This window comes from Falco rusticolus, chromosome 11, assembly GCF_015220075.1.
Source record: "Falco rusticolus isolate bFalRus1 chromosome 11, bFalRus1.pri, whole genome shotgun sequence".
Classification (NCBI taxonomy): domain Eukaryota; kingdom Metazoa; phylum Chordata; class Aves; order Falconiformes; family Falconidae; genus Falco; species Falco rusticolus.
The window spans coordinates 28,289,433-28,307,622 of record NC_051197.1 but is presented as its reverse complement, the minus strand read 5'-3'; the positions used below and the strand labels follow the sequence as shown (position 1 = coordinate 28,307,622).

The window sequence follows — 18,190 nt, the reverse complement described above, 5'->3', positions numbered from 1 at the left end:
GGGTCATCTTCCATCATCTTCCATCATCTCCCCACAATCACTCTTCCTTCCCTCTCCCTTCCCTTCTCGGCTGCCGCTCCCCCTGACCTTCCTTTCTCTCTGCCTTTTTCCCTTTCACCTAGATGCTCAACCTGTTTGTGGCAGTCATCATGGACAATTTTGAATACCTGACTCGGGATTCCTCCATCCTGGGACCTCACCATCTAGATGAGTTTGTTCGGATCTGGGCAGAGTATGACAGAGCAGCGTGGTATGTAGCCAGCTCCTTCTCTTCTGAGCAACCTCTCAGAGCTGGTTTTAAATGGCCATCTCTGTGTTCTGCTGTGGGAAACCAGCTGCGATGCCTGGGATGGTCAGGGACGGGCTGCTCTTGCTCACAGTTATTACAAGGGGAGCAGCCCAGTTCCTGCAGTGCCTGGTGGCACAGGTGTCTTGGGTGATGTTCAAGTTTGCCGTGGTATTTATCCTGAGCGCTGAAGGTTCCTGCTCTTCCTCTCCTCCCTGGCCAGTGGGCAGGTCCTTCTCAGCCTCCTTCCCTGTCCCTGTGTGTCAGCGGGGTGCCTCTGCCCTGAGACCGGCTCCACCGCCTGGTCCCCAGCACCCACAGCTCCCTGTCAGAGCAGGGATGAGTGTGGCTTGTTCCCAGCCATGGGGACATGGTGGGGATCTGCTGGCCTCCTGCCAAGTCACCTACTGAGGACCTCATTTGGAGTGCATTTGGGTATGGGGAATTGTGTTCCTATGTTGGCCAGCCTGCTCACCCCTGTGGAGATGGGAGGACTTTGTTCCCTGCACTCACACCTTTGCTGATGAGGACCCCAGTGACCAGGGCTCCCGTTCGCAGGCAGCAGCCCGTTCCTGGCAGTGGGACGGGTTCACAGCGGCTGTACGTACCCTGGGTGGCTGAGCTTTGGCTCTGTTCCCACTGCTGCTGCAGAGGACTTGCTCTCTGCCGCTCCTCCCAGGATGGTCTGGAGCATCCCTAGGGCAGTGTGGAGCCTTTGGCAGCTCTGGGAGCCTGTTTGCCCTCTACTCAGCCCCAGTACTACAAGGGTGCCTTGTGTGGCCCCTTCCTCTCTCCTGCAGCCCAGGGACAGCCTCTTTGGAACCCTGACCCACTACTGCTATGCTGGGGACCGTGGGCGATCTTAGCTTGAGAGCCCTTGGCAGCCACACACGCTCCCTTTGGAGACTCTTCACCTCTATTGCTAACGTCCTGTCCCTCGAGAGACCAGCTCCAGCCAAGATGTTTTTTTATGCCCAATATCATCAGCTCTTGGCACATTTTCCTTCACCATTTCTGTCCAACCTTGTGCAGCTCAGTGCTGGCCAGGTTCCTCCCTGCATGGCCTCCTCCAGCACTTACTGCTGTGCTGGGGTTTGCCTGTTAGTGGGTGAATATGCCTTGTGCAAGGGGGAGAGGTCAGCATGGGTGAGTAGATGTCCTGATGGACAGCTAGAGAAGGAAGAGGTGAGAGCAGTGAAACACCCAGCTGCTCAGTGTGGAGTGTCTCATTCATGGATGCTGGGAAGGATTTCTTCACACCAGGCATTTCACATGTGCTCACTCTCCGTGTTGATGGCCTGGGTCTCAAGGACAGTCACTGTAAAGGCATGTCTGAGCTGTCCTACCAATGCCCTGCACCCCTCTCATTTCTAAGCAAGTCATGCTCTTTCGTCATGATATGTAGCCAGTGGTTAGGGGACATGCACAGGAGTCAATGATGCTGGGCCCATGGGGGCAGCCCTGGCCCCTGTTGCTGGGTGAGGAACGGGTGAGTACATCCAAATGGGTCCCACCACCTGAGTGGGGCAGCACTTCTGCATCCTGACACCATCATGTGAAGGTCTCATGGGGAGACTGCCCAACACCTGGGGGGCTCAGGGATGTGTTTTGCCCGGATGGTTGGGTTAGCTCTGGCCAGCATTGGAAAGGGAATGGGAGAAGAGCAAGGAGAAACCAGAGGCAAAGGTGCTGGGTAGGACGGTAACGCTGTTCTTTGCCTCCTTGTTGGTTTCCCTCCAAGCTTGTCTAAGGATGCCCAGGAGGCTGCAGCACGCTGCACCTCAGCACTTCCACCCCATGCGGTCCCGTTTCCCACAGGACTTGGTCTGGGGTGGGGAGCTCAGCACCCAACAGCCCCTGCGCCCTCTCCTGCCAGCTCTCCGCTTCAACTGCTTCGTTATTTCAGCTGGTGCAGGAGTGATACGGGCCGTATCTTGTGATGACTGCACCTGGGTCTGGGGAGATGTGCTTCTGTGGGCAAGAAGGGGCGTGTGTATGGGAGGGTTTGCTTCTAATAATGTGTACCCTTGGCAGAGTGTGGTCTGGTGGTCGGAGCACAGGACTGGACCGCGAGAGACTTAGGTGCTAGTGCCACAGCCACCGGTCACCAGCTGGTCACATTACCTCTCCCTGTCTCAGGTTCCCCAGATATTGGAGATACAAGTGACTCAGCTGCCAACCTCCCTGGGACCTTGTGAGGACCAGAGGATTGGCTATGCAAGGGCAGGCTCTCTGGTGGTGTGATGGGACACAACTCCATCGAAAGGGCTCGTGGTGGCTAGAACCCAACCATGATTGGATTCACGCCATCTAAAATCCCAGCTTTCTCCCACCAGGTGTAGGTGGCCAGGGGCATGGTGAGAAAGGGTGATGGGGTGGTGTTCACCACCAAAACTGTCCTTCTCCAGGGTCAAAATGGGTCAGCGTGAGGAGGTGTGAGCTGACTCGTGGTGAAGAAGGCAGTAGCTGATGCTCACGGCTTTCTGCTCTCTGGGTCTGATAGAGCCAGAAGGAGAAGGCCCATGCACCCCTGGGGGTCTTGCCCCACAGATGGCCCCAGCATTCCCCAGTTAAGCCCTCCATCCTCCCCTCCACCCTCTTAGTGTCCTATTAACCCACCTGTGCTTCCTTTGCAGCGGCAGGATCTCGTATAAGGATATGTACAAATTAGTACGGGTGATCTCGCCTCCTCTGGGCCTAGGAGAGAACTGCCCCTACAGGGTGGCGTGCAAGGTTTGCCTCCCAGTCCTCTGCCACAACCTGGCCACGGGACGCACCATCCACCCCTCCTTCCCCCCCGCTCCACTGCCACCGCGCCTCCCGAGGGAACCCTGACGTTGCTTTCCTTCGAGTTTAAAGAGGTCCGCGACCTCCCAGAGCCAGCAGCTGTCCCCTGCGAGGGGAGGCATGAGTGGGGCCAGGGGGGCTCAGAGCCTCCCAGGGTGGGTTTCAACAAATTGTGTCCCCCAGCCAGCCCCCTGCCCCAGCTCCGTCGGCACAGAGAGCCCCCGAAGGGTGCTGGGCCAGGTGCCATCATCCCGGCTTGGCTTCCCTTCCCAAAGTGCCATCAAGTGGGGAGCAGGAGTTTTTTGGAGGCTTAGTCGTGGTTTGCTCCTGGGGAGAGAAGAGAGGAGCAAAAGCAGGAGGATGTCGAAGACTTTGCTATTGTTTTGGAGAGTGAGGACTGGGGGGAGGACGGGGAGGCCAGGGTGACCCCTCTCCCTGGGGGATGTTGTGCTGTACCCAAGAGACTCTGCCTTAAGTGTGGTGCTTGGAGGACACATGACTGTGTCTCTGGGGAGCAGGACTCCTGCTAGTCTTGCCCTTAGCTTGCCGGACCTGCTTGGGAGGTGGTGGCACCTGGGCACGTCTCCGGAGCTCAGCAGCTTCTCTCCTTCTGCTTGAACCAAGCTCCCAGCTGCTGGCCATGTGTCCATGGCAGCAGTTTGGCCTCCTTGTGTCTCTCTGACTTGCACTTTAAATTTTATTTTGTGGTGACAGTTGAGCAAAATCCTGCGCCTGTCACCTTCTCCAGTGCCACAATGCCTATGTCTGTGTCCATGGCATGAAAGGATTGACCACAGAGCTTGCTCTTCCCTCTGAGTTCCTCACAGCATCTGAGGAGATGTACGAGGGGAGCTCAGATGCCCCTGGCCCTTAATCTTGACTCTGCAGAGGAGGAGGGTTCCTTGCTGTGGCATGGTGTAGCCACCACATCCTCTTGCCACATCAGAAATGCTTCTTCCAGCCAGCATCCCTGGAACAGGTCTGTCACCCTCCACAGCTGATCGTGGGGATAATGCACACATTTGAAATCTTGAAGTAGACCGCCAGAAGTAAAGCAGAGCAAGCAAGACAAGGCCTGGATGCTCAGTATCTCATTTACGAAGAGATACTTGGGGATAGGAGATTTCTTGCGAGAATCTCAGCTGGCTCATCTCTTCAAGGAGGAGCTCCTTGCAGTCTTTCCACTCTTCTCTGTTGCATCCCTGGAAAAGGATGGTGGCTTTGCTGAGGACACTTCCCCAGGTCCCTGCAGACAGAAGACACCTTCAGAAGGAATTGCTAGTCTTTCTCCACTGACAACAGGGCTTTGCTGGCAAACACTGCTCTCCTAAGCTGGATCACCTGGTGCTCAGAAGGGTACCTGTAGTGCTTCCTGGGAAGAGGCAGCTCTGCAGCAGTCTGGCCTTTCTGCTGACTGTGGGATGGACAGAGCAGTGAAGGTGGATAAACTCGGGGAAGGTAAAGGCAAAGAGAGTGAGACCAGCTTCTGCTGTCATGTGAGGGAGACCATGCCCATCTCATCCTTGCTTTACCTCTGTCTCCTCCTCCCTGTGCATGAGATATTTCAAGGACACGAGTGATTTTTAGGGCTTCCTACTGCCTTGGAACAATTTTCAAAAGGCAATCAATGAAGAAACAAAACCCACACGGTCATTGCATCTTGCCACCATGGTCCATATCCCAAAATGCCAGCCCAACTTGCTCACCTTTCAGTTTGGTGAACCTGCCTTGCACATCACAATGCACAGGTTCACCTTGCTGGAGCCCACACCCCTATCCTTCCAGGCAATGTGACAACTATGACTTGTAGAAACAACCACCAGTGTGTTCATGGAGCAGTGGAGAGCTTGCTCTGGAAGAGGTGGTTCTTGGGCAAGTTCAGGATGCAGCACAGTGGTGCAGCATGGTACAGAAGCACACCTGCTAAGCCATCCGCAGGTGGGCTAACGAAGAGACATTGATGCAGAAAGGCTTCCTGTGAAAGTTCAGCAAGATCCATCCTTGTGCTGGGGAGAACAGGTCTTGTAACCACACCTTTCTGGGTCTTTATCCTGGCAGCCTGCTTCACTCATTGAGGCTCTCTCTGCCTTTCTTCACTCCCTCTGCTTCTAGCAGTCATGCAAAAGTGAGCCAAGGCATCACTTTTGCCCCCTTAAAGTAGCCCTTGAGATGGTCATGGGTCAGGTGAATGCTCCATAGACACTGGAGTCCCTGTGGACATGACCTATTCCTGAATCTACTCTCACATCACTTGCTGTCCTGGTGCTCTGTTCCAAACAGCCTTGTATGGCACAGTACTTATTTCCTAACCACAGGAGGACAGATGTCCCCCAGGTGAACCCATCACTCACAGGGTTCTCTCAGAGTACCAGGACTGAGCCATTAAGTGCCCGGTGGTTTTACAAGCCACCCTATGCCATAGCTGCAGGTCGCATCTCTGTCCAGGCACAGGACAGCTCTCCCATCAAGGATGTACCCATGCTTGGACCAGCTCTTGGGAGCCATCCTGTTCAGATGGATGTCTTTCCACGTGCCTGCCCGTGCTTCACTCTCTGGAGATGTGGTTTGCTGTGCTGTTCAAAATGCTTTAGGATATCTACTCTGAGAAGCAGCAAAGTGCGCAGCCTGTCTGTGAGAACAGCAGAGTTCTTGTGAGGTCCTTCTTTTGCAGATTCTTCCTTTTGCGGAAATCCATTCCTCCTTTGTTGTGTGGAGAACCTCAGTACAAAAGACAGTGTACTGAGAGGAAGGGTGGGTGGAAGATCACTGTCTCACTTCCTTTTTGCACTAAGTTCCTGCATGAAAATTCTTCTCCCCTTCAGATGCCTTGAGTTGGTGCACATCCAGCTCTGCAAGGCACTGCTTATGGACTCCTGGACCTGGATATTTCCTCTTGATCATCGCATTTAATATTCTCCAGTGTTGTTATCAATCCTCTTACCACCCTGTTTAGGTGTGTCAAAGGAGATGGCTTGCCCAGCCTGGTCTGTGCCTGCACCCCAAACAGCTCCCCTTGCAGGTTGTCACCATTAGTTCATACCCAAAATGTCATGTCTTGGCAGATGCCTCTTTGGCCAGGGGTTGCTTCCAAACCAGCGGTAACCCATGAGAAGAGGAGATACCTTCTACCCTTTCCACACTGCTCTGAGCACCTGGGTAGGGAAGAGGCCAAGATCCCACAGGGAGTGCTTAATTTTTTGGCAATGTCCTCTCTCCCAGGCCACCCCAGCCGAGATGAGTTCCTCTCCAGCAGCATCCTCCCAGCCCAGCTGTAAAGGTCAATGCCTTTGCTGTTGTGAGTTTGCCCTTGCCTGTTAACCATCCCACGTGTTGCAGTGCAGGACAGAAGCCTGGCACGAGGGGAAGAAGAGTTGGCCAAGCCCAGGATCCCTGGGAGATGTACTTGAGCAGCCTCCTGGATGTGCAGAGCGAGGGAGACAGCCCAAATATCTCAGCCTGGCAGAGGGCTTGAGGCATCATCGGGTGGCCTGGTAGCGTTCCTCACTGCAGCGGTCCTAGGCAGGTTCTTACAGAGCAGAGGAGCGCGAGGTGGGGTCCCTCCGAGCTGCCTCCCTTGGGAAACCCAGACAAACCCTGATGTTGGAAGGCCCAAACAGCTGCCTCTGCTGAGACTCTTTAAACTCCAACCTGGTGGAACTTGCAGCCGCATGTGGGAGAGAGCCAGGGCGGGAGCATGGCATGTACAACTTTTCCTCCCGGTTTTGTTTTTTCAGCCAATTCAGCATGCCTTTTGCACTGGTGCATGGTGGGAAAGTGGTCCATCCGCAGAGCCAGACGGAAGCAACTGGGCATCTTCCTTTGACAAGTGACCCTGGCCCACTGCCTTCTATGCAAGATGCTGCCTCCCAATTGCATAGACCTGACGAGCTGGGGATACACAGCCTTCCGGCTATGGGTTAGGTGGCGATGCAAAGCAATACCCCGGCCCCCCGCCCTGGGAGGGAAGATGCTACGGAGGCCACAGAGCACTGTGGTGCAAACCACCGTTATCTCAAATAACCCATGGCTCGAGTGCCGTGTATCTGATTTATACCACTCGCACACAGCCCTGGAACCTGTGGGACAAGGTGGGGGCTGCTGGAGGGCTTTAGGAAAGGGGTTGAGAGCAGAGGAGGACTCCCAGACTGCTAGCGAGACAGGCGCTTGAGGCCAGCAGCAGAGAGGCGAGGGGTGAGTTGCCTTCTGCCAGCATTCCTGGGTCTGTGTGAGCAGTGCTATAAATCCACATCAGGACAGTCTCTCATGTATGATTTGCCTTGATTAACGGGTTTCCTGTTCTTTTCCTGTTTGTCCGTTTGTTTTTTCTCTCCTGTTTTCCTGTACTATTTTTGTTTGTACGTTTTTTTTCTGCTCTCTGGGAATGCCTCCTCTCTCTCTGCATCTCCCTCCCTCCCCTTCCCCCTTCATGAGCAGTGGCCGAATCCATTACACTGAGATGTATGAAATGCTGACTCTTATGTCACCACCGCTAGGCCTCGGCAAGAGATGTCCTTCCAAAGTGGCCTATAAGGTAGATCAACCCTTCCTTCTACGGGGGCTAGAGTTGAGCAGGAGCCGGGGCTCGAGGGAGCTGCGGGAGGTGGGCTGCGGGGAGCCGGGGAGGCGTTGGGGGTATCCAGCATGTGTTTAGCTCACTCCTGGGGAGCCTGGTGTGCTCAGAGGAGCCCTGGCCACGCTGGCTGGTCTCCACTGCCCACGTATGTGATGCTGCTGTGGTCTCTCACAAGCCCTGGGAGCTCTGGGGTGGAGGACCCCAGTGGCAGAGGAGGGGCAGGGTCAGCAATAGTGTGGAAGTGGGAGGGCTGGAGAAGATGAGGTGAGGAGCAACCCTGTAGCACAGGCAGGGGAGCGAGGTGTCCTTAGGAGCTTGCTGACCATGGGCTTGGAACCACCCTTGTCCTTGCCAGCGCAGAAACAGGGCTAAAGAGATGGGAAGCAGGTGGGCAGCAAGGACATAGCCTGTAGGAGCAGCTCTGCAGTGCGTGAGCAGCCAGGCACGTTGGCACGAGCTATCCCAAAGGATGGCTTGTGCAAGGCAAAGCCAGGTGCCTTCAAAAGGTGTCTCTTGAGTTTTACCCCCTTGTTCCACCTGGGGTGGTGGCTGCAGCTGGCGCATGGCACAGGCACAGCGTGCTCCCAGCTGCATAGGCATGGAGCAGGAGCATAGGAGACCCTAAAGGACGTGGGATGGAAGTTGCTAGGACAAGACCTGAAGCTATAGAACCTGTTGCCCAGGTCTGGAGCAAATTAAAGCTTTTCTTGGCCACGGGCTGCTGCCCAGCAGCCCTTTCAGCAGCATTCAGGGCTAGCAAAGGGGGGACTTCAGCACACTTGCAAATGTGCTGCCACCCTCTCCAGCTCTCGTGTGTTCGCTCACGCACGTGTACATCCACCATCACATTTTTCCAGGAATAAAACTGAGGCTTGAAGGCAGGGAAAGGACATGAGAAGCCAGGTGAAAAGGAATGGGCAGGGAAGGGATGATCCAAGGTATTCACAAAGCAAAATATACTCTCTGGAAAGTGGATCTGGTCACTTCGGTTTGCACCCCGCCTGCCCAGGGTGGGGAAGGAGCATGGCGTGTCTAACCTGCCTTGATTGCCCTTCTCTCTTTCCTTCTGCACTTTCTTTACCCCTCCTTTCCTTCCCCACCCTTGGATAATTTGGTCCCTGTGCATGTGCTGGCAAACTTCATCTCTGAAAGACGCAAAAAGGGAGCGCCAGGATGTAGCATGCTAGAGGAATCCAGCTGATCTGAAGTCCCTGAAGGTTAGGGACCCTCCTCTCCCCTGCCCCAGGTGGGAAGGGTTGAGAGTTGGAAAGTCAAACTACCTGGGAATGGAAACCTGAGCCCCTTCTCCCCTCCCTGAGCACTCCCCATGCCCGCACCCCTGATGGATCAGGTGTGTCTTCCCAAAAGTGCCGGGAGGTGCCGTGGCAGCCCCGGTGCCATGGGGAGGGGGGCTCAGGGGCTGTTCCTGGGGTGCAGGAGGAGCCCTGGAAGGCAGTGAGCCGGTGTCCTGGGGTGGAAGGAGCCGGGGGGTGGGGGGGTGGGGTGATCCTTGCCCTTCTTTTTTGGCTGTGCTGTTTTGACACTCTTTGTTGCTTTTTATTTTTTAATTTTTATTTTTTTCCCTTTTGTTTAATGTTTAATTTCTTTTCCTCCAGCCTGGTCGATGTGTTTTTCGATATTGTTTTCCGTCCGCTGTTTTCTTCTCTCTCTTGCGCAGAGACTGGTGCTGATGAACATGCCCGTGGCCGAGGACATGACGGTCCATTTTACCTCCACCTTGATGGCGCTGATACGCACAGCCTTGGACATCAAAATTGCCAAAGGTAAGGTCAGTGGGGGAGAGAGGGGACAGAGCCAGGAAGGTTTCAGTGTGACCAGCACTCATCCTTTGGGCAGGCTGAGGACATCACAGCCAAATTGGTGTTGGCTTCCCAGAGCCTGGCACGTGGATGGAAGTGGTTACCTTGAACAGGCAAATTTCTGCCGCTTTCTATAAAAAACCCTGTTTCTTTAGGGAAGAGGTGGCTAGTTTTCCACTAGAAGCTGCTTCTAGAGAGCAGAAACAGCTTGATGTCCACTGTGTAATGGAGGAGAGGGAGAATTCCCCTCCTCATGTACAAAACCAAACCAAGGAGGGGAATGATCACATGTGCTTGGCTTCCTAAGGCTGTGAGGAACAGCAGTCTCTCTCTTGGGGAAGACAAAATGTTCAGAGCAGGAAAACCTGCTTTGTTGTTATTGCTGAAAACGCTCTGATTCATCAGATCAAAAACTTTCTGAAGAAACCTGCCATTTTCAATAAAACATCCCCTAGGAACAGCTCAGCTGTTGGAAGAAAACCCAACCAGGGCAAGATACCAGCAAAAGCCCAGTGCTCAAACAGCTCCTTGCATCTTGAAACAAGGCGTTCAAGCCCCTCTAGATAAAGCAGAGATTTGAACCTGGGTCTCCTGCAGCCCAGTCTGAGTTGCCCTGGGCTGGGATGTCTCCAATTGGCACATGGTGACAGATCCCTCTGAGCCTGGGTCTTCCTAAGCTCAGCAAACCCCTTCACTGCTGGCCAGAGTGCTCTGCTCTCCTTGCAGAGAGCATTGCCAAGTATTTAAGAATTTCTACCAAGTGGAGCTGCTCTTTCACCAGCACATGATCTGCTCACCAGAAAAGAGAAAGTGGGGCAGCAGCAGGTGTGTGTGGGCTGGAGTAGGATTGGAACCGTAGAGACGGACCCAAGGCGAGCTTGAGGATGGCAGCTTTGAGTGGGAGGGCAGGGGATGGGGAGATGGAGGCACATATGGAGGGGATGGTAGGAAAGTTTCCCTGTGAGAGCAGGAGACCAGGCTCACTGATGCAAGATGGCCCTCCCAGCCCGGAGAGCTTGTTGCTGCTCATGGACCTCACTTCAGGATGGGAAAGGGGTGGTTTTAGTTGTACCCTGGTGCCAGATCTTGATGTACATGGGCCATTTTTCACCCTGCTGTTCAAGGTGGTGCAGATTGGCAGCAGTTAGACTCTGAACTTCAAAAGGAGATCCTGACCATTTGGCCTCACCTGTCCCAGAAGATGCTTGACCTGTTGGTACCCATGCCAAAAAGTGAGTCTCTCTGCGGGCTGTCATCACTGCCAAGTTGCCATCAAACCTGCAACAACTTCTTCCCAAAGGGAGGTGGGGACCAATCAGACCTGTCCCCAGCTTGGGGAGAAGTGGGAAAAGAGTCGGTGTTCGTACAGGCTGGCTTCTGCCTTGCTCTGCCTGGCTGCCTGGGAACCCTCTTGAAAATAGCCCAGTTTGCAGGGATCTACTGCCAGACCCTGAGTCTCCTGCAAATCATCTCTGGAGCATACTGGGGCAGGAGGCTGAGCATTTCTTGCTCTGTTACATCTGATGATGTGATGAGGCTGTGTGTCTTGGTGGCTGATGAGGATGCTTTTGAGCCATCTCCATCCATTTTATCTCCACATGGAGTGTCTGGGTGTTCATCTCTCTTTTGGAGTGGCGAGCAGAGTTTGAGGGTGACCAGAGTATCCCTCAGCAGGGCTCTTCCCAAGATCTGTGCTAGTGTCCAGACCTGCTGTTTCTGTTAAGACACAAGTGTCCCCACTTTGTTCCCTCTTATGCTCTCAGCCTCTGACCTGACTGTTGGCAAAATATATGCAGCCATGATGATCATGGATTACTACAAGCAGAGCAAAGCGAAGAAGCAGCGGCAGCAGCTGGAGGAGCAGGTGAGGCTCAGCCAGGGCATGTCGTGGGCAGGATGGGGCTGTTCAGAGCACCCTCGCTGCTTCCCACAATGTCGCAACCAAATGTACAGCCAGCTGCATGGGATGCAGCTGAGGGATGAAGATGGTGGAACAGATTGGGGTTTGGTGACTACAAGGCATGCGTACTTGCAACCTCATTGCCCAGCAGCAAATAGGAGCACGCTGTCATCTTCCCAAGCAGCAGGGGCTTGGTTGGTGAAGCACTGGATGTTCATCTGCATTTCCTACAGGCTCAGTTTCTACCTTTCTTCAATACAGAAAAATGCCCCCATGTTCCAGCGCATGGAGCCATCCTCCTTGCCGCAGGAAATCATCTCGAACGCGAAGGCTCTGCCTTACCTCCAGCAAGACACCCTCTCGGGCCTGTGAGTATTGTTCTGAGGAGGAGGGAGGTCGTCCGGTCTCTTTTCTGTTCCTGCAGCCCTCGTTTTGTTCTCTGGAGCTGGCACTGGGATGCACAGAGGGTTAAGGAGCTGCTGAGAACAGGGGAAACCCAGTCCAGGCCCCTGGCACAAAGCTTTTGCAGGATTCCAGGTAGCTGGTGGGTGTCAGCATCGCCAACAGCAGCGGAGGTGGCCAAGGGGGATGGCCAGGTGTCTGCGTGGTCCCTCTTCTCACAGGGCAATCCCAGCACGACATGCAAGCTGTCTTACCTAGGAGGGACTGGGATGGCCCTGAGCCACGAGAGCAGCTGAGCAGTGGGTTCCTGGGTGGTGCAGGGTCGGTGCGGGATCCCAGCACCCTGGCTGGTGGGAACGAGATGGTGGGAGTTGCTGGCACTGCACTTGAGATGTCCCCACTGCTGCCATGGGACCTGGGGCACTGGTGTCCTCTCCTGCCTGGGCACCACTTCAGCTCTCCAAGGAACATGATGTTTGTCCTAGGGGTCTTGACAGGCTCAGGGGCAAGCATGGGGGCTCCCCAGCTCTAAGCCGCTGGAGAGGCAATGCCCAGTGATGGCAGCACCCACCTTGTGGCCTCCCTGAAGCTGGACTGTCTTTGCAGGAGCAGCCGAAGTGGGTTCCCCTCCCTGAGCCCACTCTCACCACAGGAGATCTTCCAGCTGGCGTGCATGGATCCGGCCCACGGGCAGTTCCAGGAGCACCAGTCTTTGGTAAAGTCACACACTGCCTGGCAGGCGCTCGCGTGTGATCTCGGTGGGGATGCTGGTGGGCACGGGGAAGTGTGGGGCTGCTGGCATGGTGGCAAAATGCTGCTCCCTGCCCCTGTGGCAGCGAGTACAGTGGAGGGATGGCAGCTGCTGAGTCACATACAGATCCAAAGCAGGGGACAAATGTCCCTGGATGTCCCTCAGCTCGGGTTCTGGCCCCTCGCCTCTGCCCAGGCGCTGGAGATGCAGCCATCCCTGGACCAGGCCTGGCTGGTGGTGGCAGGCAAGTTCTTTTGGGGCAAGAGCTGTGACCAAGGTCCGATGTCCTGCAGTAAAATATCCTTCTCTTCACAGGCTGCTCTTTTTTCCACTGAGTGCTCATTTCAGTGGGTTACTCCATGCTGAGTGATGGTATCTGATGTTTTTTGGATTCATGTTCATTTTGTTGTCAGTGCTGGTGTCCCCAGTCCCAAACCAAGCTGTCAAACCGTCTCCAACAGGAGCACACCCCTCTGGCCTCACACACATGCCGGCCAGCAGCAGCAGCGTCTGTCTGTGTGTGTGTAAATATATATAGACATATCTGTATATATCTCTCCATGTCTGTGTGTGTGCGTTCACGCACCACCCCGACGTTTGTTGGATGCAGTGTTGTACCACTGTGCATCTCCAGCCCGGTCCATGTCCCTGGGGTCTGTAATACTCTGTGTGAGCTGTGTATTGCGCGGGCAGGTGTCCCCTGCCTCGGCCACCCTGCCCACGCCACTGTCTTGCCAGCGGGGAGGTGGCAGGTGAGACTGCCCCCTCCCCATAAGGTCACCTTCTAGCAGATCTCCAGGGTCACTCCCTGCCCATCTCCTTGACACCACGTCCTGTACAAGAGAGTCCCCTAAACTGGGATGTGTGCTTTCTTTTAATGGGGATGTGGTCAGAAAGTCTTTAAAGCAGGGTCAGAGAGAAAATCCTGTAAGTTTGTCCCCTTCTGGCAAAAGGAGAAGGTGTTAAAGCCCAGGCAGTCAAGGCATCACCAGATCCAGGCAGGGTTTCCACTGCCACTGAAGAGGTGCAGGATGAATTGGCCATCAGGCAAGCCTGAAGCACCACGTCTGGGCTCACCTGCAGCAGATTGTGGATCAGAGAGTATTTTTCAGTGGTGACATGTCGGATGATATGTCTTAGACTCTCTTTTTGGCCCACTTAAATTCTGCCCCCAGGTGAGAGCAAGCAGGGCTGTGCCCTACAGACGGGGCAGAAGCAGCACGCTGCCCTGCCCCAACCCCATCCCAAGAGCTTGGCTGTGTGTTTATTTCTAGGAGCCAGAGGTTAGGGAGTTTCAAAGAGTGCAGCCCTCTAACCGTGGCAGCTACCTTCCCGTGGACACTCAGGACCATGCTGTCTCTGGGAGGGCCTCCTCCATGCCTCGTCTCACTGTGGATCCCCAGGTAAAACCAAGCAAAGCCCCCACGGGTGCCGGGTCCAAGCAAAGCCTACCAGGTAACACTGGGGCTTCTCTCTGCACTGAGCAAGTCCTGTGAGCCACATGGCTTCCCCAGCAGCCCAATATCGGAGCATCTCCCCATCTTTGGGGTGCTGCATAAGTAGAAGAGCTGCTGTTCCTCTACATGGGGGACACCAGCAGCAGCCTGCAGCCAGGGAACCAATCTCCTTGCTCATGTGGAAGGTCCACGGTGGAGCAGGGCCATGCTGGGAGGTTGCAGGGTCCCCCCACAGTGGGACACCCCTCCTTTCCTTCAGCCCTGGGCACTGGCTGAGATTCGAGGAGTCCCAGCCCAACTGTCAGATGATCTCCCAGGTGACAAAACACCTTTTCCTTCCTTTCCTGTTGTCCCAATGCACACGCTTCTCCGTCTGTCCAGGGGAACCAAGCCACATCTCACCTCCTTGTTTGTCTGCCCAGTTCTCTGTTGTTCTGTCTTGTACTCAGCCTCCACCAAGACACAGACACTTTTGTGGGGTTTGGTTTTGCTGTGAAGTCTCTGGGTCTGCTTCCTCACAGAGGTGGTGGTGCAAGCACCAGGTCCTGCTGTTGGTGCTGATGTGATATGTCATGGCACTTTGGGGGGTGTGAAAAGGAAGGGAGGCTTTACTTCATGGGTTTTATTGACCATTTGGCAGTGGGGGAGATGATCAGAAGGAGGGGATAGGAGCAAGAAAGGGTATGGCGGGAGGAGAGGAGACAGGGAGAATGGCCTGCAGCTGCAGGGGCAAAAATCTGCTAGAATAAAGCAAACGAAAATCTAGGAGGTAGTGATGTTTTCCACAAAACATGTGAGAACACAAGCTAGAAGGAAAGGAGAAGGTAGAAAGGACAAGCATGGGAGAAAGAAAGAAAAGAAGAGGAAAGTTAAAACAACAGCGTGAGCAGGGAGAGAGGGAATGAGTGCAGGGGAAGGGGATGGGGTTGTGGGAATAAAGGACAACTGGGGAGGGGTTTGGAAAAGTGGCAGCAGCTGGGAAAATAAACATGGAGTGAAGGGCACTGAAGGATCCCCTCTGTCAGTGGTTTCTTCTTTGATGTCTCTGTTCGCTGCCCTTGACCCTGTTGGCAAGGTGGGGAGGGATGCCAGGGTGGCAACCGTCTGGTACTCTCCATGTCCCCGTACCTGGGGTGGGATGCTGCTGCTCTTCCCCCAACACTCAGCACCTTGGCTTCAATCGCTGTCTCTGGCTTTGCTTGTGGAGCATGGTTCCTGGCCGGCTGGGGAAGGGGAGCCCACGAGCACAAAGTCTAAACCCCACTTTCCTCCCACCCCTCGTTTGTGCAGAGATAATATGGGAGTGCTGGGCTCAGGCTGGCTGCCTGCCCCCCCCCCCCCCCCCCCAAATCTCCCCATCCCAGAAGCTGGTGTGCCAGTGATGGCAGGTGAACTGGTAATTGCTCGGCCGCCATCCCCCCAGCCCTGCCTGGTGCTAACCCCCTCCCCGGCTGGCCGGGGTTGCTTGCAGGTGGTGACAGACACCAGCTCGATGCGACGATCGTTTTCCACCATCCGGGACAAGCGCACCAACAGCTCCTGGCTGGACGAGTTCTCCATGGAGCGCAGCAGCGACAACACCTACAAGTCCCGCCGGCGCAGCTACCACTCCTCACTCCAGCTCTCCGCCCGGCGCCTCAACACTGACTCGGGTAAGCAAGGACGGGTGCCATCCCATACCAATGCCAAACCCCCCCAGCTGAACATCTGCTCCTGGGGAGGGGGCAGTGGGGATTGACGGGGATGTCCTGCAGGCCACCGGTCCGACGGGCATCGCTCAGGCGGCAGGGAGCGGGGCCGATCCAAAGAGCGCAAGCACTTGCTGTCCCCCGATATCTCCCGCTGCAACTCTGAAGAGAGGAGTCCCCAGGCACACGACGAGTCGCCAGAGCGGCGGCGCGAGTCCCGGTCACCCAGCGAAGGCAGGTCCCAGACACCCAACAGGCAGGTGGGTGTGACAAAACCCCCTTCCTAAGCACAAACAGAGGTGTAGAAAAGGCTCCTTGCCAAAATCCGGAAGATAAGCCCCAACTCCAGGAGCTCTGCACTGTCTCTCCTCCCTACAGAGGCATTTCTTTGTCCCCTGTGAACTGAACAGCTTGGGGCTGCTTGAGCACCCTGTAGAGCATTTGGGAAGAGGGGTGGATCTCCACACTGATCCTCTCACCACTGTGGCATCTGCTCCCTGCCAAGGCTGAGGCGTCCCAGCTCCACAAGCCTGGAAATGCCAGTGCTTGAGTGTGCTTGAAGCCCACGGAGATACTGCCCGTAGAAACTGGCAGCTGGCGAGCCATTAGCTCCTCCCGTCCTGGGTTTGTGGGTGCTTTTTACTTTTGACCACCAAGAGCAGACACCATCCTCATCCATGGAGCACACCCTGAGGCCGGGATGGGGCAGGCAAGGGTGCGGCGGGGCCTCATCCAAGAGGGAGGATGCTCCAGAGACCCCAGGCTTGGGGTTGGGGGGAGTGGGTGCATGGCTTTGCCTGTCGCCCCTGTATTCCCCATTGCGTCTTGGTGCATTGCAGGGAATGGGCTCCCTGAGTGAAAGCTCCATCCCCTCCATCTCGGACACCAGCACCCCCCGGCGAGGCCGCCGCCAGCTCCCGCCGGTGCCCCCCAAGCCACGGCCCCTCCTTTCCTACGCCTCCATGCTGCGGCACGCCGGAGATGCCTCGCCGCCCGCCGATGAGAGCGAGGGGGGGTCTCCGCTTCTCTCCTCCACCCTGGAGCCCAACGCCGCCGGCCTGACCGAGTCTTCCAGCTCCCCGGCAGGGAAGCAGAGCCGACAGTCCACCCCGCAACGCTACATCTCGGAGCCCTACCTGGCCCTGCACGACGACTCGCATGCCTCAGACTGCGGTGAGGAGGAGACGCTCACTTTTGAGGCTGCCGTCGCCACCAGCCTCGGCCGCTCCAACACCATCGGCTCAGCCCCGCCGCTGCGGCACAGCTGGCAGATGCCCAACGGGCACTACCGGCGGCGGAGGCGAGGGGCAGGGCAGGGCGTGATGTGCGGGGCCAGCATCGATGTGCTCAGCGACACCGAGGAAGATGACAAGTGCTAGAAGCTGCCCGCCCAGCCCCATCTCAGCTCCCCGCCGCCCTGCCGCTGCCCTGCCCCTCTCCAATGCATGCTCTTCGCCACGCCTGGGAATGAAACAAAACCAAAACCAAGTGCAGGGGAAAAGGAGAAAACCAAACCGACCGGAACGGAGGGGAAGAAAAAAAAAAAAAAAAAAAAGAAAAAAAGTCTTTGTGCAAAAAAAAAATTAAAATCTGTCGACTTTCATTTATTACTATCACTTTTTTTTTCTGCACAGAGAAGCATTTGATGGGCAGCGGAGCAGCCTGGCTGGGTGTGTGTGCTGGGGGACAAGTGAGAACCCCCCCAAGCCGCGGCCCCGCTCCCTGTCCTGAGCGGGACCCCCGGGAAGGCTCGTCCTGATGGTTTTCCGCTCCCCGAGGCCAGACAGTCCCAGCGAGAGGGTACCAGGGCCCCCCTTTGCTCTGTCGCTCGGGCTCGTGCTGCTGTGGCTTTCGATTTCCCTCCCCGAGGTTCTCATCCAGCCCAGAAAAGGGGCGAGGTGTGATGTCGGGGTGCGGGGGCTGAGGGGTTGGGGTGCACTGGGCAGACCAGAGCGGCTCTGCCTGTTGGGGGTGGCAAAACCAAAACCAACTGGTTTGTACTGGGGCAGGTGGGAGCAGGGTGGGGGGTGCTCAGTGCTGCCAAATGTATCCTGTCTCCCACCATCATATATTTATTTATATACAGAGAACTCTAGGTGTGCCTGTGTGTGTATATACGGTATGTGTGTGTATATATATTTATATGCTGTATATATAAAGATATACACATACATGGATTTGTTTTAATCATCTGACAATGCTGGGGAGCCCCTTGGGGTTGTCACTGCCCGCACCCCCTTTGGCGGGGCAGGATCAAGCCTCCCTGGGAAGCTGCTGCGCACCCGTCGCTGTAGCAGAGCTTTGGGAATATCACCCTGCTCCCCTCGCCCTGCCCTGGCCGTTTCCAGCGCTGGGAATGGTATTTTCTCCGTCAGAGGTGGCTGTGGCGAGGGGCTCTTTGGGCAGCCCTGTGCTGTGCTGGGGCGGGATGCCCAAGGGACGAGGACGGGGGTGTCCCTGGGCGTACGGCTCGCCTGGTGCCAATGGTGCTGAGGGGTTGACGCCAAACCTCTCAGAGGCCTCTGT

At 55.7% G+C, this 18,190-nt stretch overlaps 1 protein-coding gene across 7 annotated transcripts in view; it reads left to right on the top strand.

The window, feature by feature from the left end:
* The window catches only part of CACNA1E (calcium voltage-gated channel subunit alpha1 E), a 147,824-nt gene extending 130,621 nt beyond the window's left edge, over window positions 1-17,203 (top strand). For 3 of the 7 annotated variants that reach the window (XM_037403481.1, XM_037403478.1, XM_037403484.1), the window contains 11 exons: window positions 123-250; window positions 7,508-7,604; window positions 9,325-9,430; window positions 10,591-10,698; window positions 11,230-11,330; window positions 11,628-11,734; window positions 12,375-12,483; window positions 13,794-13,922; window positions 15,448-15,628; window positions 15,731-15,924; window positions 16,504-17,203. In XM_037403481.1, the coding sequence (XP_037259378.1) occupies window positions 123-250; window positions 7,508-7,604; window positions 9,325-9,430; window positions 10,591-10,698; window positions 11,230-11,330; window positions 11,628-11,734; window positions 12,375-12,483; window positions 13,794-13,922; window positions 15,448-15,628; window positions 15,731-15,924; window positions 16,504-17,043 (1,800 nt within the window). In that variant the 3' untranslated portion in view covers window positions 17,044-17,203. Of the gene's footprint in view, window positions 1-122; window positions 251-2,922; window positions 7,605-9,324; window positions 9,431-10,590; window positions 10,699-11,229; window positions 11,331-11,627; window positions 11,735-12,374; window positions 12,484-13,793; window positions 13,923-15,447; window positions 15,629-15,730; window positions 15,925-16,503 lie in introns of those variants that run through there. The other 4 variants (XM_037403480.1, XM_037403479.1, XR_005106638.1 and 1 more) reach the window with 3 other exon arrangements.
* Window positions 17,204-18,190: the final 987 nt, after the last annotated feature.